The 25,127-nt window shown below is 39.3% G+C and overlaps 2 protein-coding genes across 5 annotated transcripts; both read left to right on the forward strand.

The window, feature by feature from the left end:
- Window positions 1–485: 485 nt before the first annotated feature.
- RPS9 (ribosomal protein S9) lies at window positions 486–2,819 on the forward strand. The gene is made up of 2 exons (XM_078585925.1): window positions 486–931; window positions 2,427–2,819. Exons 1-2 carry the CDS (start codon window positions 551–553, stop codon window positions 2,712–2,714), a joined length of 669 nt encoding a protein of 222 aa, XP_078442051.1. The 5' UTR covers window positions 486–550; the 3' UTR covers window positions 2,715–2,819.
- A 14,287-nt stretch (window positions 2,820–17,106) lies between these two features.
- Window positions 17,107–19,599, forward strand: LOC144711864 (zinc finger BED domain-containing protein RICESLEEPER 2-like). 4 transcript variants are annotated; one of them, XM_078585970.1, is made up of 3 exons: window positions 17,107–17,211; window positions 17,657–17,712; window positions 17,821–19,599. In XM_078585970.1, the coding sequence occupies exon 3, from the start codon at window positions 17,892–17,894 to the stop codon at window positions 19,431–19,433; it is 1,542 nt and encodes a 513-aa protein (XP_078442096.1). In that variant the 5' UTR covers window positions 17,107–17,211; window positions 17,657–17,712; window positions 17,821–17,891; the 3' UTR covers window positions 19,434–19,599. The 4 variants fall into 4 exon arrangements, with proteins under 4 accessions (XP_078442096.1, XP_078442099.1, XP_078442097.1 ...); XM_078585971.1 differs by having other exon boundaries at window positions 17,117–17,211; window positions 17,639–17,712; XM_078585973.1 differs by lacking the exon at window positions 17,657–17,712.
- Window positions 19,600–25,127: the final 5,528 nt, after the last annotated feature.

Genomic DNA, 25,127 nt, shown 5'->3' on the forward strand with positions numbered 1-25,127 from the left:
CACCAAGAAAAATGCCATTTCATTCATCTTCCTTCACATAATTTATTTTTTCTCTACATATAAGTTACTACTTAAAAATAAGTCTATAGTGGGCGTAGCTGGATTGGTCTACGAGCATGTCCATCGGGTTATGTGGGATCTCTCCACACCAATACAACTCTTACAAACACTTTACATATATAAAACCTATCCGGGCGGCCTTCAGGGTGGATCGGTCTATGAGCGTGTCCCTTGGGTTGGTCGTACCCGGCATCGTGTTTTTGACAATAAAAAATTAAAAAAATTAAAAAAAGATTATTTATAACGGGCCGGGGAAGCACCCAACAAGGGAGGTCACTTTTACAAGCGGTGAGCTTACCTCCCATCAAGCCACCGCCTCACCAAACCTTTAGCTCGTCCGAGGAGAAGAAGGAAAAAGCGAAGGACAGGTCGCTTAAGCTCACCGCCTAATCCGTATGTCACCCGCAAGCTAAGACTAAGAGAAGAGAAGGGGGAGCTCTGGTCTTATCTTCACAAAGTTCTCGCTTGGTGAGCTCGCAGGCGAGCGATAATGGCGACGGCGGGCTCGATCTCCTCTCTGGCGGGCGCCTTCTCTTCGCTCTCCTTCTCTTCGCAGGTCTCCCAGAAGCTCCAAGCTCCGAACCATCTCTCGATTCGATCTCGAGCTCGCGCGAGGCCTCTCGCGCTGAGAAGGAGCTCGCTCTCGACCGTCGTCGCCTCCGTCTCCCCGTTGGCTGCCGTCGCCGGCGACTTCTCTGCCTCGACTTCGGAGTTGGACCGATCGGCTCTGGAGAGCTACGTCAAGTCCCGGCTTCCCGGGGGATTTGCTGCCCAGAAGCTCTGGGGAACTGGCCGGAGGAAGTGCGCCATTGCCCGTGTTGTTATCCAGGAGGGTACTGGAAATATCATCATCAATTCCCGGGATGCGAAGGTTTGTGACCCGTCTGATGCTTTTTTTTCTTGATGATTTTTCCTTTTTTTTTCTTTGTTTCGGGTGGAATTGTTCTGCTTTGGAGGTTTGCGATGGTTGATTTGAGCTCCAGAAGCTGGCTTTTATTGATTGAATTCTGGTGCGGTGAGGGTAGATTTCTGTGACTTCGAATCAGACTATCGAAATCATACATCTCTCCAAGGGAAAAGTCTTCAAATTCTTCTTGAAAACCTAGTGGTCGGTTTCTCTAGGATAAAAGTGACTTGTTTTGTCTTATTTTTGTTCCCCCTTGCGCGTGAGATCTTGTGAATGCCTGCAATTCTAGTTGAGTTGAGGAAACCATCAGATTCAAGGTCGCCCTATGATGTTGGTTGGGTTTTTGTGATGATGATGGTCCGATTGAGGTTTAAGCTGTGATTTATTTCCCATAAGGCCCTATTTGGATTGTGATTCAGGGGGAAAACTAGTAGTCTCCAAATTCTTCTTGCGTAATGGCTTAGTGAATGCCTGCAATTCTAATTGAATTGAGGAAACTTTAAGTTTAAAGATTGCCCTATGATGTTGGTTGGATTTTAGATAACGATGATATGATTACGGTCAAATCTATGATTCATTTCCCATCAGGCCTTATTTGGACTGTGATTCACGGGACACATTGGTTGTCTCCAAATTCTTGTTCCGTAGTTGCTTATGTTTCCTATTCATTTTGTTTCTGAGACATTTTTTTTACTGCTTAATGTCTTTTCTTATCTCAATGTCATAAACCTGTATGCCTTTATGTCCTAGGCTTACTGGAATAATATCATACGAGCTATATCAAAATTTCTCAGAAGAAAAAGAGTCTTCAAAACCTTTTTGAAACCTGATTTGGGCTTTTTTAATATAATTTATTGATTTTTTAAAATTCTTTCTCCGATCTTGTCTGCTCATCCTTGAATCATTTATGAGGCTTTTCAACATACTTTAACCACTACAGGAAACAATTTAAGAGACATTCAAACACCAACCCGATTCGATAATTTAAGAACACCATAAATTGATTTCGAATTACACTATTGATACATTTGAGCATGATTTCATTGGAATTACCATAACTTAGCAATGTTGGATTGATTGATGGACAATTTTTTTGCTGGGTATTGATCTTGGCCCAGGAAGACATCCAGGGGAACCCACTGTGGCTGCGATAAGTTAAAAAATTATACTAAAAAACTCTAAAGAGAACTAAAATTTAACGTCATTTCGAATTCAGGTTCTCTTGAATACATTTCCTTTATTTCTGGTTGCTCTTTTTCCTATCTTGCCAGCTTATCCTGGAATCTTGGATGAGACTTTTCAACATCTCGCTTCTCTAGGGGAAACAATCTCAGAGACGTAAAAACACCTGCCAGTTGTCATAACTTAAAACCGTAATTGTGACTATAATCATAGTCACCCGGTAAAGTTACAATTTTTAGATTAATTGATTTCATATTTCTGGCGGTTGATCTTGCAGGAGTACCTCCAGGGGAACCCATTGTGGATACAATACGTGAAGACTCCTCTGTTGACCTTGGGATACGAGGGAACCTACGATGTCTTCGTCAAAGCCCACGGCGGAGGGTTAGGGGGCCAGGCCCAGGCCATCTCTTTGGGCATAGCTCGGGCTCTGCTCAAGGTCAGTGAGAACCACAGATCACCACTCAGGAAGGAGGGTCTGCTGACCAGGGATTCCCGGATTGTGGAGAGGAAGAAGCCTGGTCTGAAGAAGGCCAGAAAGGCTCCCCAGTTCTCCAAGCGTTGAAGTGAGTTTACCTTTTCATCCCTATTTTTTTCTTCTTCTTGTACTCAAGTTTATGGTACCTTTATAGGGTTGACTAATTTTTCAAGATCTTGGTCGTTTTGTTGACTTGTTTTTATTTCCTGTGTTTGGTGTTTTAAAGGATCATGAGAATATTGTCTTTTTTGGCCACAAATCAGCTCTTTTTTTTCCTTTTTTTCCTTACTCTTCTTATGTTTGTGTGGGTGAGAGAGATATGTGTCATCATATGTCATAGAGAGAGATATGAAGAAAGGACACCATTCCCTTAAAGATGCATATTACTAGTTGTGACTGTTGTGATGGCCTGTGAGAAAGGTGGATTTTCTATTAGGTTTATTTGTTAATTGTGTTGATTTTCTCTAAACAAAATATAATAAGTTTGTTACTGTTGTGATAAGTGAGGGCCAAGAAAAGAGTAGAATGATCAACATAATACTGTATAACGGGTTTGAGTAATCCTTAATCTAGGCCTGCTTGAAGTATCTCTACGTCATTGTCATTCCACTCTCATCTATGAACATGTAACTATACTTGCAACATGTGAGGTGAAGGATCATCTGAGAAGCCAACATATGCACCAGATTGGTAGGGTTAGGCCCTTGACCATTAAAGATTATAGAAATAAGTATTTATGACAAATACATTCGGAACTCGTAAAATGAAGATGTAATTCAGCACATTAAATCTCCTCTTCTTCTGGTCACACGGAGAGGGGAGGGTATCTAGTAAGAGGAGAGAATAAGGCTGAGTTTCTAAGGAATTCTCACACGTATACTTGATATGATTTTTTCAGAAAAACTCCTGTACTTTTCAGTATCAACATCCTATGGACCTTTAGTGTGTGACCCTCTAGGCTCGTTTACCAATCTAGTTAATAACTCCAATGGCCTAATACTCTTTTAATCACTAAGCTAATTAATTAAGTATAGCTAGTTGTCACACGGTCAAATCCCGAGCTAGGTCTCTTGCTCGAATTTGACGTGTGCCGACCTCAATGTTCAGGGAAGAACACTGAGCAGCCTTGATCTCTTGTAGCGGAAGCTTTTGCAATTGATTAAGATTGCATAGAAGGGATTAGAGGAGATGGTGGTGCTCACCACCGTCAGGGAATAGGGTCATTGCACTTATATCATAAAGAGTACATCATCATTGGGGATAATTACATGGGGGAAGACGAGGGGTGATACAACGAATGAGACGAGGCGCTTTGCGCCGAGGTAATGTTGCCACACCGCCTCGGGGCCGTCGCTTCGCGTGCGCGCCCCTGCTCTGCCGCTACACAAGTGCACCGGGCCGGGCGCCGTGCGCCTGCGGGCCTGGTGATCCCACACGCCACCCCTGCCTTGACGATCACACACGCCACCGGCACCCATGTCAACACTCTAGCGCGCAGCCTGCGCGATGCCGCCGCATTCGACGCCCCCGAGCTGGGCGCTGCGCACCCAACACTACCCGCAGGAGCGCTATGCGCCCGTTGTGCCGTCTCGGCGCTCTCAGTGCGCCACATGCCTTAGTCTCCTGGCGGGATGTCTCCCGGCCCCGCGCCCTGCACACGTAATGCGCGCACTGCCCGCACGGCCGCTGCGCGTCACCCCGCACAACTCCGCACGCTGCAACCATGGCACGCCGTTCGGTCTACGCGTCCTGCACCCGCGTGCAGCGCTTCCCGCTCCCGCGCGCAACGCTCGGCGCTGGCGCATAGCGTTGGTGCCTGCGAGTGGGGCTTGGCATTGGCACACAGCGCTTGGCGCGTGCACGCACACACTGTTCAGCCCGTGCGCCCAGCACGCGCCGACCGTACCTGATCCGTCCCGCCTTGGGCGCGGACGGGCACGTGCACAATCTGCAGTGTATTACCACGTACAGTGGCAATGGCTTGAAAGATCAGGTATTTGGGCATCGCTACCCATAATGACTCAGTCCTTTAATATCGTGAGCCGAATTACACGGACACTCCTTCCCAATAAGCACGTAGGCCTGTGGGCAAGGAATGCCGCCTAGTTAGGGGCCTAACACTAACTTATAGATTAAGTAACATTAGTTGGTTATACATAATCAATAAGTTGAACTACTAGATCATGGGATTTCAAACTACACTTCATGTTCTACAACGCAAAAATTAACTTAATCAACTCTTTGATAACGTCTTTACGTCAAAAATTATTGATCATGTAATCCCTATTCTACATGACACTCCTTGGACGACTTAAGGTAAGGCCAACTATCGAAACACACTCAGTCATCCTAGTTAGCGATGATGCATTGGGAAATCATCACATAACTACTATGACATTTAGACCACAATCGACAATGACTTCATTGTATTATATTCTTTAAGATGTCTCCTCTAATACCAAGGGCAGATGATCTCATATTTGATGACAGCTATGTGGACTTGTTGATCGCCCATCTATAAGTCTGACAACTTTCACAATTGTCACAAACCTTATTGATAATGCGGTATAATATTGTACAAATATTTAAATATACTAGTTTATCGAATTTTTCTCCTAAAGAGCATCATTAATCAGTCATACTCATTAAAGAGGGACTATACATCATGTTAATCTCCCAGGATATTTTATCTCCATGTAGAATATCAAATGAGTAGGATATAAACGATACATGTTTAAATATAGTTAATGCCCATATCACGATCTCATCATAATTCACTTGTCATAGTGCATATCATCAGCTCACTAGCCATTCTATATATTTTCGTCGATAACTAATGAAAAGGAATGCTATATGAAAGAGTCAGTAAACTATTTTATACATTTTAGTGTGTTCTGTAGCTTGTAAATACATGTGTTAGCAACTCAACAAATTGATTGGGTTAAATTGGTAAATGACTAATTAATTTTTATATTATTCATAGATAATTAATATGTTAAACCAATGAACAGTTTTGAGGCTTTTGGGAGTTATTTGTGGACTACTATGCACGCCTAGAGGATCACACACATGAGCTTTAGTGAAAATTATAGGATAAACTTAAAGCGAAGGAGGTTTTTCTAAAAAGCCCTAAATATCAGCAGAAAGAATATCCCTTTAAAAAACCCTTGTGATTTCCCTAAGGGTGCTCCTCTTTATTATATTTTTTTAGCACCTCCCTAGTCTGTAAGAGAGTGGAACGGTGAGAATATCTTATATTTTTGGAAATTCTATTTAAAAGATGACAATGAGATTCATCGTATAATTGACCATGTGGATATACCCAGACGCCAAAAGACTGTGAGGTTCAAAGATACTCAACCAAAAAAATAATCAATTGCAGATTTCACCCCTCACAAGGTGATTAGCTCATCCTCCATTATTCATTTGAAGTTGGATCTTGATTTGTTTAAATTAATGTTGTAGAAATCATTTTGGAGCATAAATCTTGGCACAAAGCCTGATAGATAGGGATTTTATCACATCATTTGCACACTAGGAAAATTTAATTTTTGAAGTCATGAACGTAAAGAAAAGATATTTATCTCTCAGGCCATAAAATTTTACTTTTCACAAAAAAAAACCTATATGTGCATAACCATATGGTAAAATGAAACAAATAAGTCCACTTACATTAGGATTGAGTCAAATTCAACCTCTAATAAATTAAACATGTGCAAAAATTTATCTAAGTGTTCTAAGTGGCAGAAAGAAGATAATATGATACACATTAGGTTACGAGTTTCAATGCATCTTGACGTGGCAACAAGCTTCACGAATCATGAGATATAAACTAGTTACGGAAGTTGGTGCATCCAAAACAACACTAAGAAATATGAATATATGATTTCCAACAAAATTGACTTGAAAATATTTTTTCTTTGGGGGAAACTTTCAGTTTTGGAACATATGACAATGATGTATCTAATCTTCAAAAAGAGATATAATATTACCCCCCTTGGATACAACACAGGTAGAGGGTGAGTCATTACAAATAATATATATTGCAATCTCAAGGGGTTAAAATCAGATTTTGAAACAATGTGTGCAGAATTATTCAAGCAAAAGAGCTTAATATTTTTTTAAATTCTATGAAATTTATCTTGAAGATAACCTATTCATCTTTTGCTCGTCACTTCTTTGCTCCTAAAGTTGCGCCTTTGAAGGTTGTAACCCCGGCCGAAGGTGCTGGCTACCAGTAAGGAGGCCTGGCAAAGTTAGGGCCCACGGAGCGGCTTGATTGTGGTAGTCATTGGGAACATCTCTCCTCTTCTATTAGCGTAGCTTTACCTCTGATTAAAATCCCCACTCGTAAAATCGTGCCTTAGGCGCTTTGTAGCAATTTATGAGCAGAAGCGATGGCGCGAGCGAAGGGGCAAAGCAAATAAACGTTCTAAAGAAATTCAAAGTAAATAAAGAAATAACTCTTTCTTAGTTTCACGCTGGCCTTCATTTTTAGTAAGTGTATATATGCAGCTGTTTAGTGTATAAGCAATTCTTTAGTGGCTCGACCCCTCAGTGTAAATGGCGGTGGAAGTTGGTTGAAGAAGAAGATGTTACCCGGCGTTCAGAACCAGCCGTCGAAGTGAATGAATTAGAAGGAACGAAGACGTAAGGAAATGAGACGTGAACTATTTCATAAACAGATCTCCCCTCCACACCAATCACGAGCTTTTTTCCATTCCTATCGTATATCGTCGTCACGCCCTTAATTATAGGTTTTGAAAAAACTTTTCATGTCATTCCCATTAGGTCTGATTCGAATCCCTCCGTTGTTTCCCTTTCCTTCTAAACCTTTTCCTCGAAATGATAAAGAAGATGGTACATTTGAATTGTATTATTTAAGTGCTTATTGCTTGCCAAAGATCCTACTTCTACAATTGGTAGGTATGATCATAGCTTATTCAACTTTTAGTAAATTAGGCTATATGATCTTTGCTTGTGGCATCTCTAACTATTCGGTTAGCATCTTTCACTTAATGAATCACACATTTTTAAAAGTATTACTATTCCTGAGTGCAGGTTCGATGATTCATGCCATGTCAGATGAGCAAGATATGCGGAAGATGGGGGGCCTTACCTCCTCGTTCCCTTTTACGTATGCCATGATGCTCATGGGAAGCTTACCTCTAATTGGATCTCCCTTTGTAACTGGATTTATTCCAAAGATGTGATCTTAGAGCTCGCTTACACTGAGTATACCATTAGTGGGAACTTTGCTTTCTGGTTGGGAAGTGTCTCTGTTCTTTTCACTTCTCATTACTCTTTTTGTTTACTTTTTCTAACATTTCTAGTACCAACTAATTCATTCGGGCGAGACATCTTATGATGTCATGATGCGCCCATTCCTATGGCCATTCCTTCAATACTTCTGGCTCTTGGGAGTCTCTTTGTAGGATACTTGGCCAAAGTGTGACCCATTAGCGCATAAGTCAGTACTGTGATGAAGCGGTTGTTGCTCACCCGATACCATCGTACGAGGTCACAATTAACCCAACATGATTATCCGGGGTGAACAAGAATTGGGGATCAGATGCGGGTGAAATTCCTGCCAATGGCTGAGATGTTCAGTTGACTCCCTCCTCCTTTGTGGGGGTCCGGACCCTTACAAATGAGCAGAAAGGGGAGGAGGAAAGAGGCCCTGGTGAATTGAATAGGAATGAAATATCAGTGGAAGGTATCACCTTTAAAACTTTGAAAGACCAAGCATATATCAACATCCCTCAGTTAGTGTTCTCTGCGTATTCAGAAGGATGGCCTTAGATGTCTATACATTTGGTATGCTGACTCAGACTATCACTAATACCATCATCAATTTTAATATATACATACATTTTAAGGCTAAAGAAAATATTTATATATTGAAGATGAACCTTTTCACGACTAATGGAACAAATTACGGAAAAATAAATATGTAGGAAGCTTCATGAAAAGCTTACACATTTAGGTCAGAGAAATCTAATACCTCAACCTGACATGACAATTATTCACGGTCAACATAATAGTTACCATTGTGCCTTATTCACAGCCTTATCTCAATATGAATAAGCTTTTCATTACATATGATTACATTTGTATTCTACTTTAGATACTAATTATTCAATCTACTTTAGATATTAATTTCCAAGTTTTTTTTTCCAAAGTCTACTTTAGATATCAATTATTCAATCTACTCTAGATATTTACATATGCTCTTATTTTAATTAATATTTTATTTCTTTCCAATGTCTTACTCTTAACTACAAATATATCAAAACTTTTATATCTATTTATATTTGTTGACATCCCATAAATTTTATCCCTCATACCTATCTCATCACTATATACATCTCCATCCACTTCTATTTGTATTTCAATCTCTTCCTCTCCTTCATTATGTACTTCTACCTCCATCTTCAAACGTATGCCTCCATCTCTCTCAGCCACCATCTTAAATCTCCATCTGTCTACTCTGTTCCGACCTTTATAACTAATTATCTTAATATCCCTCAATTTACTTCTCTATTCTTCAGCCATCTCATAATTCAGTTTGTTTTCATTATACCTATGTAGTTTGGTGCATTGTCGCTATCTAATATGGGATGGGGAGTTTGATTTCAGATATAATTGAAAAACTAAAGGTTTTATAGTAGGGTTTTTCAAGAGGAAATGTGACTTAAGAATAACAAGGAATGAATGAAAATAAATGATGGCACTGCGAATATCAGATTTTGAAAATCAGAATCATGAGAGATAATCAGGACACACGTCAGAGAAACTTAAAAACAATGGTTTAGAGTAATTTTGAATATCGAAATGATAGAAGTATATATTTCAATATTGAAAAATCAGAAAGATGGATTTCAAAAGCATAAGTCAGAGATAAGCCTTCTAATAAATGCAGAGATATCTATATTTCAGAGATTCAGATGTTGAAGATTTAGATTGAAAAACAATGTTGAAAATAAGAGATTTAGATCTTCAGAATATAGATTGAAAAAAATAAAAAATTCTAAGTCAGAAGTCAGAGATTCAGATGTTGAAAATGGAGATTGGGATAAGGGAATATGTACGCAAGAAACCAGAGAGTTAGATGTTGAAAATGAAAATTGGAATAAAATTAATTTTTAAACCAGAAATTGGATACAGATGTTGAAAATTAGAAACATTTTTGGAACAAGTGACAATGAAAAACACTAATAAGGGGTGCTGAGTAGGGATCGCTCGTCCCAATACATCATCGGATTACGATATCGGGACAAATGCTGTACTGGATACCAAAAATCAAATTTTTGATATCTGTTTTTTCCGATATCCAGATATTGGATAGCGTTATCGGACACTGGTTGCTACAGTACTGATATCCGATATCGGTATTCATTTCGATGTCATCATCCACCTCCGTCTCCTGGGAAGGATGATGATATCGGATGTTGGAGTTGGATATCGGTTTTCGATATCCAACATAGAAGGGTTGTTAAAATATAATTTAATCATCGTAGTCGTCATCGTGCACCATTTTGGAGAGGAATTACATGGAAGCAGACAACTTTTCAATATATGAAGTAGCTGGTTTAATATATATAGCTTAATATTTTTGTTTCCGTCCATATGGGATAATAGGATTCATAGCTTAATGTTAAATTCCAAATCCTGTTATCCCATATGGAAGAAATAAAAAATGTTGAGTTGTATATATTAAATGAGGTACTAATATATTAAATATATATATATTTCTTAAATATATTATGTATTCAACGAGGCAATAATATAGTAATTATTTAGTAAATTTATTATTAAATCATTTAATAAATATCCTATGTCGTTTAATATATACAGCTCAAAATTTCTGTTTTCTTCCATATGGGACAATAGGATTCAAACTTTAATGTTAAAATCCAAATCCTGTTAGCCCATATGGAAGAAAACAAAAAGTTTGAGCTGTATATATTAAACGATGTAGGATACATAACAATAAATACATAACATTGTTAACATAAATCACCTAATATGATGATGAATATTGATTTTTTCTGTTGATATCGGATATCAATATCCGGATACCGGTTCCGATATCTGGATATCGAAATCCGATATCCGGTATCCGATATCCATCTCGTCCTTGCCCATTCGATATCTGTCTCCGATATCCGTTTTCACCTGTTGGACAGATAGTGTCCGATATCCGATATCAGACACTGTCCTGTTTTTTTTCCAGATATCGTATATCGAATGTCCGATACCGGATATCGAACAGATAACAGAAGGACAATCCCTAGTGCTGAGATGGTGTTTTAAAATGTTACATCTTGCCTTTTTCTAAGTTTAGTTTTTATATTCATGGATTTACTCTCAAGGGGGACTCTTCTCATTATGAGACAAAGTTTTACCCTATTTTGTGAACATACTTACTTGATTCTGTAATTCAACCAAAAGGAGTCAATATGACCCTACACGATATTTAGTCAAAATATAAAACATCATATAAGTAATACATTCAACTTGTATTATTTGCACTCTCATCTCTCTATACAATATAAAAAATGGAGAGTGAAGGGTGTTGTCTTCAACTCTTCCCTTTGAGTCTTCTTAAAAAATATGTTTGCGCATTCCTTTCTTGGATGATTGCAAGTATCCAAACCTCGTTCAAGACTTTGCTAGATAATTCTTTGTCAAATCAGTGCCTAAACCTCAAATGTTAGCACATAAATCCCTTGCCACTGATTTCCTAATTTTCCCTTTGACATTACAAATGTTTCTTTCAAAATATGGTTGTCCAATTTCATCAAAAGGTAAGTGTCAATGAACATGTCATAAATACCTATACATTTGAAAGATTTATAAATGAAAAAAATTTCTAACAATATAGATAGTTGAGTGTTAGGAACTTAAAAAATGATTCAGAGTATTCAGATTTAAATAAATTTATGCATTAGTGCTCTAGAATTTTTTCAATAAATACTTTAAAACCTAAAATTTCTAAGTGTAAATGCAGATAATAAAAAAATGAGAACTGATATTGAAATTCAATGTTACAACCTAAAATTCCTAATTCACTGCTATAGACAATTTTGCGTAGAATTTTTTTTGACACTATTGGTAATTTAAAAAAGGAGAATGAAGAACCAGAACAGTAGAAAGTTGCAGATAGCTTTTATATCCATGACTGAAATGAGTTGTAGAGAAATTTCAGATTCAATAATGAAGATAGTTCAGACAACTTTCAGATTTTAGAACGAAGAAAGCTGCTGAGCGAGATTGGTTGTTAACTACTGTAGATAATTGCAGAAAAAGAATTGGAGCTTTTAATGCGTTCGGAATTTGAAATAGAAATATAAGTTGATGCTGCAGATAATTTTTAGAAAGACAGTTAAAACTTTTAATGCTTTGAAAATGGCATATAAAGATCTATATCGATGCTGTAGGCAATTTTGTCAAAAGAGATTTAAATATTTTAATGATTTGAATATTACAGATAAAGATCCAAAATGATGCAATAGGAACTTTTTCAGAGAGAGAGTTGAAGCTTTTAGTGCTTTGAAAAATGCAAAATATATTTGAATATCTATAGACAATTTTTTGAAAAAAAATTTCAGCTTCAAGTTCAGTAATATCTCGGAAGGAAAAATTATGGTTTCTCTATAGATGATATTGCAGGTATCTCTGTAGATGTATTGCATATATCCCTGTAGATGGAAAATTCGGAGAGAAAACAAGATCAGTATAAATTAATCTTCATTGATGACTGAATAAAAGTATTGAGAAACTTAAACAGTGCTTTAGAATCATATTTTTTCTGTCTCCAAGAAAATTCAATATATGAAATATTTTCTATATAAATCAATTAAGTTTCTTGTAAATATCAACTATATTTGAGAAGAATGAATAAATCAATCATATTCATATTAAAGAGATAAAAAATGAGAATGATATCCAGAAAAATGATGCACAAATAGTCATAAAGTAAAATGCTATCTATAAATGTCGCAAGGAGAAAGAGCTGAGAGATTTTCCACCAAAATGTCATTACAGGAAGCAAGAACCGTGACCTTTCTCACCCAACACATTGCAGGAGGCAAGAACCGTGACCTTTCTCACCCAACACATTGCAGGAGGCAAGAACCGATATGTTTTTCATCCAACACAATTTCAGGAAACAAGAACATTGATGGAGAATCCTGAACAGCCAGAACCATCATGAGATAAAGGTCAGATCCTGAGAGAAAGAACGCATGAAAGAGAGAGCTAGGCCATTCAGAAAAGAATGCAAGGGAGAGATAACTATATCGCTTAGAAAGAATACCCGAGAGAGGCATAGCTATATCATTCAGAAAAAATGAGAATGCTAGATCCAAAGAAAAATAATCTAAGACCGAGAGGCATAGAGTTAGTCAAATTGTGAGACTGAGGGACTCAGAATGCCAGATAGTGAGAACAAGAGAGAATGCCCAAACTTCAGAATGAGAGAGAAAACTCAACACCATTATGTGTGTGTGTGTGTGTGAGAGAGAGATAGATAGATAGAGAGAGAGAGAGTCAAAATGGTTTTCTTTAATGTAAATTTTGTATTATTTAGTTGAATGGGCATTATCACATATTAGGACATTAATATCATTAAAATAATATATCTGTTTCTGATTTTTAACTAACCATTTGAATTACAAGATCAAAATGTTTGACAACCCAAAAAGACACTGTAATTACCTTTCTCAAAATGTAATGTATTCTTCATGACGTCTTCTACACTTTTCCTGAAAAATTAACTTATGCACCTATATCATTTTTTAAAATAATACACACAACTAAAAAGCTCAAGATAATACATTTAATCAGCCAACTAATGCCATAAATATTAATCAATAACATTCTCAACAAGCATTGTCAAGAATGTAAAGCAATTTATCAATATCAAATTACAAGTATTGTAAGGAAAATAGATTGAAATAATGGAGCAGATCAAGATCAGGAAAAAATTGAGCAGAAACCTGATATAAATTAGAAAATGAGGAATCCGAATGACAACAAGGAGAAAGGTGAAATGGTTTTGAAATAATTGATGAACCTTAAATTTGAATCAAGTTTTTTAAGAGTGACAATGAAATAATGAAAACGGCACACCTCTAGAAGTTCAGGAATTGACAACTGATGATGGAAAGATGTGATTGAATTGATGTAACATGAAGGGCCAGTGATTCATTTGTTCATTTGCAGACATGCTCATTTCATGTGATGTATGACGCTGTGCAATTTTTCAAACCCCACATTGCCCACACCATGGACAGACTGCACCATGCAAAGTGTGGTGTGGTCATGTGTTTTGGTGCAAGTTTTTATTAAAAAAAATAAAAAAGTATGGATGATCCACAATTCTGATGAGAGGTAACTGAGATTTTGGCGGACCGGTGGATATTATTTTCTTATTCTCCCTTCATTTATTCCTTTCTCATTTATTATTTTCCCCCTTTTTATCTTTGTTATCTTCCTATTTAATTCTCTATTTTCCACTTAAAGCATGCATTCTATTTTCTTCTTATTTTCCCATTATTTCTGCCCAAAGATCACACCACACTAGTGTTCGCCAATCCCCAGAGAATCCCCATAAGGACGATAATATCAGGAAGAATGCTGAACCAGATATAAAAAATGGCTAATCCGATATCCGCCTTTATGAATATCTAGATATCGATTACCATAGTACCGTCCAGATATCTGTTATGCATCCCGACTGTGGCACCCGTCTTCAATGCAAGGGTTGAATGAAACTATCAGATATCAGTTTTTTAGATATCTGACATATAAATAAAAATACATTAAACTAATTTATGATTTTACTGAGAAAGATATAAATGCATATTTACGCTTACTCTGTTTTGAGCACTGCTGATATTTCTTAATGGATTTCATCAGTATTAAATTATTCCACATAGGTTATTTCAATAGTAGTTTATAACTAGTCCCGCACAACCCAAAATCCGCCCACTTCTCTAGACAACAGGGGACAAAATGTGGCAGACATACATATTTACTACAGGGAGGATAAAGAGCAGTGTCTTCTTCAAAACCATTTATGCTGTTTTTAACCTTTTACTTTTTTACATTTAGGACAATGGGTGGTTCTTTAAACCAATATTGACCTCAAGATATCAAATTTTTGTACTGATTTCAATATTGATTATTGGATTGGGTACCCAGTACTAGCATATCCCATATCTGGACCCCTACGATATCTGGTGATCAGATGGATATTCGATATCAGTCTGGTATCCGATATAGGGAACGACACATCTGGGACGTGACGCCCCGGACGTGACGGGACGGATGATGGAATGTGACGGACGGTGACGTGACACAACTTTCGTCACGTCACCGTCATGTCACACGTCCCAGAAAATATAAAAAAATCATCACTTTCTGTCATGCGTCCATGTATTAGGCGTCCCGTCATGTCACCGTCACCGTGACGGCGTCGCCGTCACCAGTGACGGGAAAAACCTCCTCTATCTCTCGCTCCCTTATTGCTCCTCTTTTTCTATGGTTAGTCTCTCCCGGCGACCTTCTCCCTCTTTATCTCTGGCACACTTCTCTCTCTCTCTCATTCCTCTCTCTCAGTCTCTCCCTCTTTCTCTCTTGTCCCTCGCTCTTCTCTCTCTCTCTCTCTCTAGTTTTGCTGTCTCCCTCTTTCTCTCTTGTCCCTCGCTCTTCTCTCTCTCTCTCTCTCTAGTTTTGCTGTCTCCCTCTTTCTCTCTTGTTCCTCGCTCTTTTCTCTCTCTGCAGTCTGCATCGTTCTCTCTCGTTCCTTGCTCTTCTCTCTCTCTGCATCTTCATCTCTCATTCCTTGTTCTTCTCTCTCAAACATTCCTCTCTCTCTATCTCTTTTCTTGCTCTTCTCTCTCTCTCTCTCTCTCTCTCTCTCTTTCCTCACTCTTCTCTCTCTCTCTCTCTCTCTCTCTCTCTCCTCGCTCTTCTCTCTCATTCCTCTCTCGCTCTTCTCTCTCTCTCTCTCTCTCTCTCTCTCTATCTCTCCTCGCTCTTCTCTCTCTCGTTCCTCTCTCCCTCTCTCTCGCTTCTCTCTCTCTCTCTCTCTCTCTCTCTCTCGTTCCTCTCTCCCTCTCTCTCTCTCTCTCTCTCTCTCTCTCTCTCTCTCTCTCTCTCTCTCCTCTCTCTCTCTCTCTCTCTCTCTCTCTCTCTCTATCTCCACTCTTCCCTCTCTCTCTCTCTCTCTCTCTCTCTCTCTCTCTCTCTCTCTCGTTCTTCTCTCTCTCTCTCCCTCTCTCTCTCTCTCTCGTTCCTCTCTCCCTCTCTCCCTCTCTCTCGCATCTCTCTCTCTCTCTCTCTCTCTCTCTCGTTCTTCTCTCCCTCTCTCTCGCTTCTCTCTCTCTCTCTCTCTCTCTCTCTCGTTCCTCTCTCCCTCTCTCTCGCTTCTCTCTCTCTCTCTCTCTCGTTCCTCTCTCCCTCTCTCTCGCTTCTCTCTCTCTCTCTCTCTCTCTCGTTCCTCTCTCCCTCTCTCTCGCTTCTCTCTATCTCTCTCTCGTTCCTCTCTCCCTCTTTCCACTTCTCTCTCTCTCTCTCTCTCTCGTTCCTCTCTCTGGCGCTCTTCTATAGCTCTCTCGTTCCTCTCCCTCTTCCTCTCTGGTGCTCTAGCCTCGCCCTCTCAATCCTCTCTATCCCTCTTTCTCTCATGAGCTATTCTCTCTATCTCTCGTTCCTCTCTTTACTGTTCCTCTTTCTCTACGGCGCTCTTCACTCGCTCGTTCCTCTTGTTGAAGATCTCTGTCTATCCTTCCTATCTCTCCACAAACTCTCTCTCTCCACAAACTCTCTATGTCGCTCTATCTCTATCTCTCTCTCTCCACAAACTCTCTATGTCGCTCTCCTTTTGTGGCTCCTCTCTCTCTCTCTATTAGAATTCCGTCACGGACGTCATCCGTGACGAACTTTTCATCACGTCATGCGTCTGGACTACCCCATCACCCTCACGTCACCGTCACAGGCAATACGTCACTGTCACCGTCACAGTCACCGTCACGGCTCATCTTGTTTGTCACTGTCACTGTCACCTCATCCGTCACAAGTCCGTCACGGTGACGCGTGACGTGACGGATGACGTTTGGCGATCCCTAATCCGATATAAGGTATCTGAAAGTCCATACTGCGCACAACCATGTCTAGTCATTCGTCAAAGACTGCAGTTCCTTCTTCTCTCTCTGTGGATTGGATGGGACGGATGACGAATGATACAAAGGGATGACGAGTACACTGATGACGGCACGGGATGAAACGTGACGGAACGGAAGGCATCAAGGTCCTTGCTCTCTTTCCCGTTCCGAGGTCAATTAGGATGACGGACGACGGCAGGTGGACGAACGGAAGTGCTTAATGGGCCGAAAAGGGTAAGGAGACCCATTGGGTCATCCGCTCCACGTAAATCTGCTCCATAAACGGCCCGATTAATTTCTCCTCTTTCTAAGGCTCGTTCTTCTTCTTCCACATCCTCCCCGGCGGCGGCGGCGGCGTTCTTCTCCCCCACTTCGACCCATTTCTCAACTCTTCGGAACCGATCTCTGGTGTAAATCTCCAATCTTTTTTCGTTTCATCTTTCTCTTCAAGGGGCGATTCATCTGCAGTTTTTTTTTGGTTTTTTTGATCTTGTTCTCCGCCGAGCTCCAACTCTCGAAAAATGGCGAAGAGATTGATGTAGAAGAAACGATTTTCCGATTCACTGGATCAATGCTTACAGTTATTATTTTCTCATGAGCCGTTTTTCTCGAAATTCCGTTCATTTTGTGCAATTCATCTCGTCGCGCCGGCAGTTCATGGGCTTTTCCGGATCTCGGTCCCCTTTTCTTGGGTTCGATCCCGTCGTTCTCGGCGGAGTCGAAGGGGGCGGATTAGGGTTTGAGATAATGGGCCTAGAGAGGCCCATTATTGGCCCACTATCTGCAAACTAGTGAAGCCCTAAGAGAACCGTTTTGAGTTGACCAATGTCTCCTCAGTTTATTCCATGCCTTCAGGAGAAGGCCGCTGACCATCCTGAGATTTGGAATGTTTCTCTCTGTCGGTCATCCGGGTATGCTCTTTCTGCATCATCATCATCATCATCATCATCAATATCATCACTATCATCATTATCATCATGATCATCATCATGGGCATGTGTTGGAGGTGTGGTTTGCAGGTGCCTGGGATGGCTGGGATCTCCGGCGGTGAGCAGAAGCAAAGCTAGGCGTCGGGGACCGGAGCCTGGCCATGGGCTCAGAGCTGGTGGTGGCGAAGCGGCGGCCGAGGTCCGCCGGTGGCGGCGGCGGCGCCACATTTGACCAGGACAGGTCCATTGAGGACCTGGCCAAGATGATAGCCATGCACGAGTACCCACTGAACACAGTAGACCACCCCGCCTTCGCCGCCTTCGTCCTCGGCCTGCAGCCCCGGTTCAGGCTCCCCACCTTCTCCTCCATTGAAGCCCAGATCATAACTATCTTCAACAGAGAGAAGCAGGCTCTCCGCCGGGCCCTGACGGGCTTGCTGGGCCGCGTCAGCCTCGCCGTTGGCCTCTGGACCACGGCCCAGACCCTTGGCTACGTCTCCCTCACCGCCCACTTTGTTGGCCGCGACTGGAAGCTCTGCCGCCGCACCCTCAGCTTCACCATGGTCGGCTCCCCCCACTCGGAAGCCGCCCTCGGCGATGTTGTCGGCTTCGTTCTCGCCGACTGGGCCCTCCATGGCCGGCTTTTCGCCGTCGCCCTGGACGGCACCCACCAGATCAATGGCTCCCACCTCTGCCGCCACGTCAAAACTCAGATCTTCACCGTCCGTTGCTTTACCCAGATGCTTGGCCTCATTGCCCGGGACCTGCTCGCCTCCATCCATGGCATTGTCTACAGTGTTCGAGAGAGTGTCAAGTATATCAAAGCCTCCCCGGACCGGGACAGCCGCTTTGCCGAGATTGCTGGGCCGGAATATTCTGGCCTGAAACTGGATATTCCGGCAAGGTGGGAATCCACCTATGAGATGCTAGTGGCGGCGGGCCGGCTCCGGGCCACATTTGCAGAGTGCGAGCTCGGGCCAGCACCGGAGGAGTGGGTCCAGGCTGAGGCAGTGTGCAGCTGCCTCAAGCTCTGCTTTGACTCAACGGCTGCGGTGGCGGCGGCAACGACAGCAAATCTGTTTTTCCAGGAAGCATGGAGGGTGCAGGTGGAATTGGCCCATGCCGCCAGATGCGGTGGCGCTGCCAGAGATGCTAAGGACAAGTTTGAGCAGTACTGGAAGGACTGTAGCTTGGCGATGGCCGTCGCTGTGGTCATGGACCCGAGGTACAAGTTGAAGCTGGTTGAGTTCTGCTTCGCCAGGATGTACGGCCGCGCCGTCGAGAGCCATGTTGGCGCGGTCAACGCCACGGTGCAGGAGCTGTTTGCTGATTATGGCACTGCCCCCTCAGCAGCGGTGCCGACAGACTTTGATGCATATGTGGCGGCAGTGGAGGTAGGAAGCAAGTCGGAGCTCGATCAGTATCTGGAGGAGGCACTGGTGCCACGTGGAGAGGGGTTCGAGGTGCTGGAATGGTGGAAAGTCAACGGGCCCAAGTACCCAATACTGGCGAAGATGGCGAGGGACATATTGGCAGTGCCCATGTCAACAGTGCATGTGGGGGCGATCTTTGGCAGCGGCGGCGGTGATGGTGGGGGGAGGAAGGTGGATGATTATCGGAGCTCTCTGAGGCCAGAGACAGTGGAGGCTCTCGTTTGCACAAAGGATTGGCTCCAGCACCATTCCACCTTCTCTGACTTCTGACCCTCTCTCTCCTTTCTTCTCTCTCTGTGTAAACCTCCAATCCTGTAGGCTAGTTCTCTCTCTCTCTGTGTTTGCCTTACCATCTCTCTCTAGAAATGGACGTTTCGAAAGGAGAAGAGTTTAGGTCTCAGTGGTCCACCAAAAAAACCTGGCTCTTTCAGTTTTACATCCTTTGCATGCTGGGAGTTTCCCACATATGAAGATTGCGATGTAATGATCACAGATGAAGCAGTCTATATATAGCTTATGCAGAACTTATAATATAACTTGAACAAAAATTGAGCCAATCTTCAATGAGACTCCAGAATCTTCAAGGCAAACGATGGTGAGCTCCAGAAGAACTTCTAGAACAATTAATTTGCAGATCTCAGTTGTGTTTAATGCATCTACGATTTCGATTTCTTGATCGGCTTACATTAGATTCAATCGATTAATCTAACCTGCATTCAAGGAAACAGGTCAGTGAAAACTACTTAAAAATTGAGACTTGCCAAGAAGATACTAGAAAATGAGACTTACAAATAAACCATAGAAATTAGTATACTAACATGTAGCATATATTTACCTCTGCATTATTAGTTCCAAACTAAATTTCAGAGATATAACTTTGTATAATTTGTAGGGATAAGCTAAAAAATTGAGGAAATGGAAGAACTAGAGTTAGGATTGTGAAATATTAGACGTTGAGATAAGTAATAATTGATTGAGATAAAACAAGAAGTTATTGGAATCGAGAAATTAAAATTGTTTTTTTATGATACCCACCGTTTTACAGTGCCATACTTATTAGGTTCTAGATGGGTAACTCAATACTGCATTGATTTTTCTCTTATATAGCTTTAACACCGATTTATTTGTTAAACAATGATAAGTGTGTTGACGGAAGGATCCATGCCAGTAACTCTTGGATATCCCATTCAAGTTTATATCTCCTGGTCTTGGATTCTGAAGGAGAATGAGTGATTTCATTGGAAGCATTGGTTGTAACAAAAAAGAGCAGAATTTTCTTCTCAAAGTGAAAGACCATTTATTTATTTTGGTTTGACTCTTATTTTTATTCATGGGTCAAGGGTTTTGTTTCTAGAGAGTATTGATAAATATGTTGGAAATGATGATATGGGAAGAAGTATGTAGGATAGGATTGGAAAATAAACTAAATCTGTTTAAATATTAAGTCCAATTTAAGCTCTTGTACCTCATTATTGAAATATCAAATATTTATACATGATTTATAGTTACTTCATAGTTAAGTATACGTTTGAATATTGATAAAGTATTACATACATCTGCAACTCCATATTTGGTCTTCTCTATCATTTAGAAACAAAAGTTCCAAGCAATTTGAAAATATATTCCCCATTCATCTTAAAGCAAAAATTTGGAATTATTGGTTACTATTTTTATTCCAATAATATTTTTAGGTCTTTTAAATCAAATCTGGATGTCGCTACCTAGGGTTCTTATCATGAGATTTTCCATCTCCTATGTCATGGCTAAAAATCCATAATATGTGATGCATTTTGGATTATGTGAAATTTAAATGTATGGATCAATAAAAAGTTATTATACATATTGTGACACACTCTGCATTTGTAGCTTACTAAGCCAGCTCTGCTTCCCCCTATTGCTCACTTCTGTGACCACCACTTCGCTTTTTTACAAAGATAAGCCGGCTATGCGACCCAATACTCAGACCTTATAAGCTCATAGATGATCAAACAAACCTTTATTATGTACTGCAAATTAATGTATTTCAAGCTGGAAAGTTTTGTTAAATTATTTATTTATTAATGTATTTCAAGCTGGAAAGTTTTGTTAAATTTATGAATTTTAGAAAAATGTAATGGTTAAAAAATTATTGCAGTCATTTTCCCCTCATATTCATGCTTAATAGATTCTTTTTAATTATGTATAAATATTTTAAGTATATATAAAACAACAGATAGGATAAGTATTCTACTATTTCAATGGGTAAAATATGATAAATATCATGAATATACATGTTAACAATATGATATATGTTATTATATTAATAATGTGATAATAATCTATGTTATAATATAAATAATAATATATTAACATAATATTGTGACAGTATGGGACGTGAGGTATGGGTCTGCAACAGATGAAGTGTAATTAAGACACAGAAGAATAAAGTGCATTATAAAATTTTATCATTATGATGAACTTTAAAAACATATTGAAAATGCATAAAAACATTTTCCTATGAGATCATGTAAGTCAAAATATGAATGACAAATTTGTTTGACAGTTACAAATTTCATTGTCATATCATTGGCCAACCTGACTTTGGGGTGCTTCCTACCTCATTGTCCTCCATGCAGGTATGATCACTCCTCCTGGAGATTTTTGAAGGCCCCCTGACCTCGTGGATATTTTTTAATGATGTCATAAACCTTACCATTTACTTCATCTAAGAAATCCACGCAAAATGTTGTCAATAAACAGTCAGCAATAAAGACTATAAAACCATTCTGACACTTCTAAATCATGCAAACATCATTTATTAATGAAAGTATTTTATGAAACTCCATTATTTATCTTGTGATCCGTCAAATGAAAGACTCCAATATTTATCAAGGTCTTAACTAGCAAAAAATAAGATCGATTTATTTCATAATAGGGAAAGAATGATTACCTAGTGCGTGATTAAGAATCCACAAATGATTCAAATGCTTTTCAGATGACGATGAACTTTCTATTAAAAAATTATCCTTTTCCACTCAAATTATGATAAAAATTTGAGTTATATTAAATATCTTTCTCTAGGTAGCACAATCATCTCTCTCTCTACCTGGTTAAAAAGGAACTCAGCTATATAGTAGTAATCTCGTTGTGGAAACTTGACATATTTATATCAAAAATTGATTTAAACTTAATTTTGGGACATATAATGCTATTTGCTATTATCAAAGAAGGTAAGGTTGGACTTCATATTTTTTATATCATTAAAAAAGTTTTCATCAACAATTTAAAATTAATGGGTTGTTGATAACGGTTCATAGGGAGCAATCAAATTTAACATACCCAAGGTCCTTTAGGCTGTATTTTTCAACGACGTACCATGATTATTTCAGGAAGATTAAGGTAGAATTAGATATGGAAATAGGGACAGAAGAAGAGAAATGTAGTTGCTGCTATGGATGATAGAGATACAAACATGGGTGATAGAGTATGGAGATACAAATAGTGAGGGATAGACATAGTCATGCATATGTATATCTATATATATATTTAGATAGGTAGAACGTGGGAGAAAGAGACATAGGAGCACATATTGACAGATAGATCACGTTGTGTGTGTGTATATATATATATCTATATATGTATATATATAGATAGATAGAGAGAGGGAGAGAGAGAGATGAAGAGAGAAAGAGAGAGATTAAGAGAGAGAGATAGAGAGATATATATAGAGAGAAAGATAGAGAGAGATAGATATATACAAAGAGATAGAAAGAGAGAGTAAGATAGAGAGATAGAGAAAGAGAGAGAGAAAGAGAGAGAGAAAGAGAAAGAGAGAGCGAGATAAAGGGAGAGCGGGAGAGAGAGATAAAGGGAGAGGGAGAGAGAGAAAGAGAGTGAGAAAGGGAGAGAAAGAGAGAGGAAAGAGAGAGAGAGAGTAGGTGGTGAGGAGATAGATGTAAAGAGGGGTAGATGGAGGTAAAGATAAGTATAGAGATATATTAATAAATGTTGAGAGATAAATATAGAGAGGTGTAAGGGAGAGGACAATTGAAAGACTGAGAGATAGGTTGGGAGAGGTCGTGAAATGAAAGAGGAAGAGAGAGGAGATCAGGGTTTATTTAGTCTTGTTATCAGTCATCAGGTGAACATTAAATAGGAGCTACCATACTGTTGAGAGATGAAGAGGTTGCCCACTAACCTTTATATATGAGAAAACCTAACCATTTTAATCTCTTTAGATTGATATGTGAAATACTGGATGGTAAAGATACAAAATTATACCTAAAATTTTGTTAAAGTTTCACTTTAATTTCATTTGGGTAACTTTTATTGAGTCTTTAGACTAGGCTTACACAAACAGGACAATCGTGAAAAAATATGTATATATGTATTTATCATTTATAAGTTTTATTGAGTCCACAGATTTGCATATATCATAAACTATTATAGTGCCGTTTGGTGATTAGTTTGCAGATTAAACGTGAAAGAGTACATAAATTATGTTCAAGAAGGATAATATATGTGAGTTCTCTATAAAATTAAAATGAAATATTTTGTAGGAGAAACATCAGTTTGTGTGATTAAAAGGAGAAATATACACAAAATAATGACTAAATTTTTTATTTAAATAACAAATAAATTTTTGTTACTAGTTATTTTTTATGTATAATATCCCATAATATGTTACTAGTTATTATCGACGACCTGATTGATGTTCTGCAGAGTAAGAAATTTTCTTAGAATTTTGCCTTGAGAATAATGCCCTTCTTGTCCAGCATTGATCTTCTCTAAATTCTCCACTCTGGCGTCCATTCTTCTTTGATTCTCTAAGAATTTTGAGCATCATCATCTGCTTCAGCATCATCTGCTTCAACATATGCATCAGGGAGTTAGAAGATGAATTTTGAGAATTTGAAACAAAACTGAGACGAGGGTTAGAAGCAAAATTCTGATAATTTGGATGGTTCTGCTGATGATATGGGCGTGGCTGGAAGCTGTTTTTCCCTTCTCTGCTACATCCCTGATTCCCATAATTTCCCATCTGATTCCAAGCTCCTTTTATGCGATTATTTCCCTCATATGCATTCACCTGTTTAAGAGTAGGACAAATGTCATTAGTGTGATCAAAACTCTCACAAATGGAACAAAGAGGATAAGGATGTTTAGGAACAGTAGAAGATGAAATAAAGGTTGTAGAAGAGTTTCTTTAGGCATTAGTCCTCCCAACTGGATAGAATTTTTGCAAAAAACACTGCTCCATCTCACTCCAATTCCGAAAATTTTTGCCCACTGTTCTGAACCAATATTTTGCCTCATCCTTAAGAGTATGGGGGAACATTCTCATTTTCAGAGCATCTAAAGTAACTACTGCAATATTATAAGAATCACATTTCTCCAAAAATTCATATAAGTACTCATAAGTATCTTCATTCAATTATCCATAAAAGGATGGAAAAATTTGATGAAGTTGAGGATTTATTTTATAATTCACATTCACATGTATGGTCCCATGGACTCTAGGATGAATGTTTCTAAGATGGCTCATAAATATCCCTCAATCTCATCACTCTATTAACATCATTAGGAATGTTAGCAATATCCTTGCTCTCTTCCAATAAGGTATCCTCAAATTCTGCATTAGATTCCTCCAAAATCCTAGATTTTCCCACAGATCTAAAGCTATTAAGTTTGGATTCTGAGATCTTCTACCCTGGATAAAACACCTAAACAAAGAAAAGAAAATGAATATTACAGAGAATAAAGAGAAAAGTTTTACATATCACCTAGTGCTCCTTTTCCATTCCACTTATCAAAAATATTTCTGCACTTCAAAATTCAGTCAAGCATATGGAAAACATAACAGTCAGAAAGTCTAAAATTAAAAAAAAACTCAGAAATCAAAATTTCCTTGCCTCCCCGGCAACGGCGCCATTGTTAAGTCCAAATTTTTGGGTTAAATATTGTTGTTTTAATCTAGAATTAATC

This window comes from Wolffia australiana, chromosome 14 (genome assembly GCF_029677425.1).
Source record: "Wolffia australiana isolate 7733 chromosome 14, ASM2967742v1".
In the NCBI taxonomy this organism is placed as follows: Eukaryota; Viridiplantae; Streptophyta; class Magnoliopsida; order Alismatales; family Araceae; genus Wolffia; species Wolffia australiana.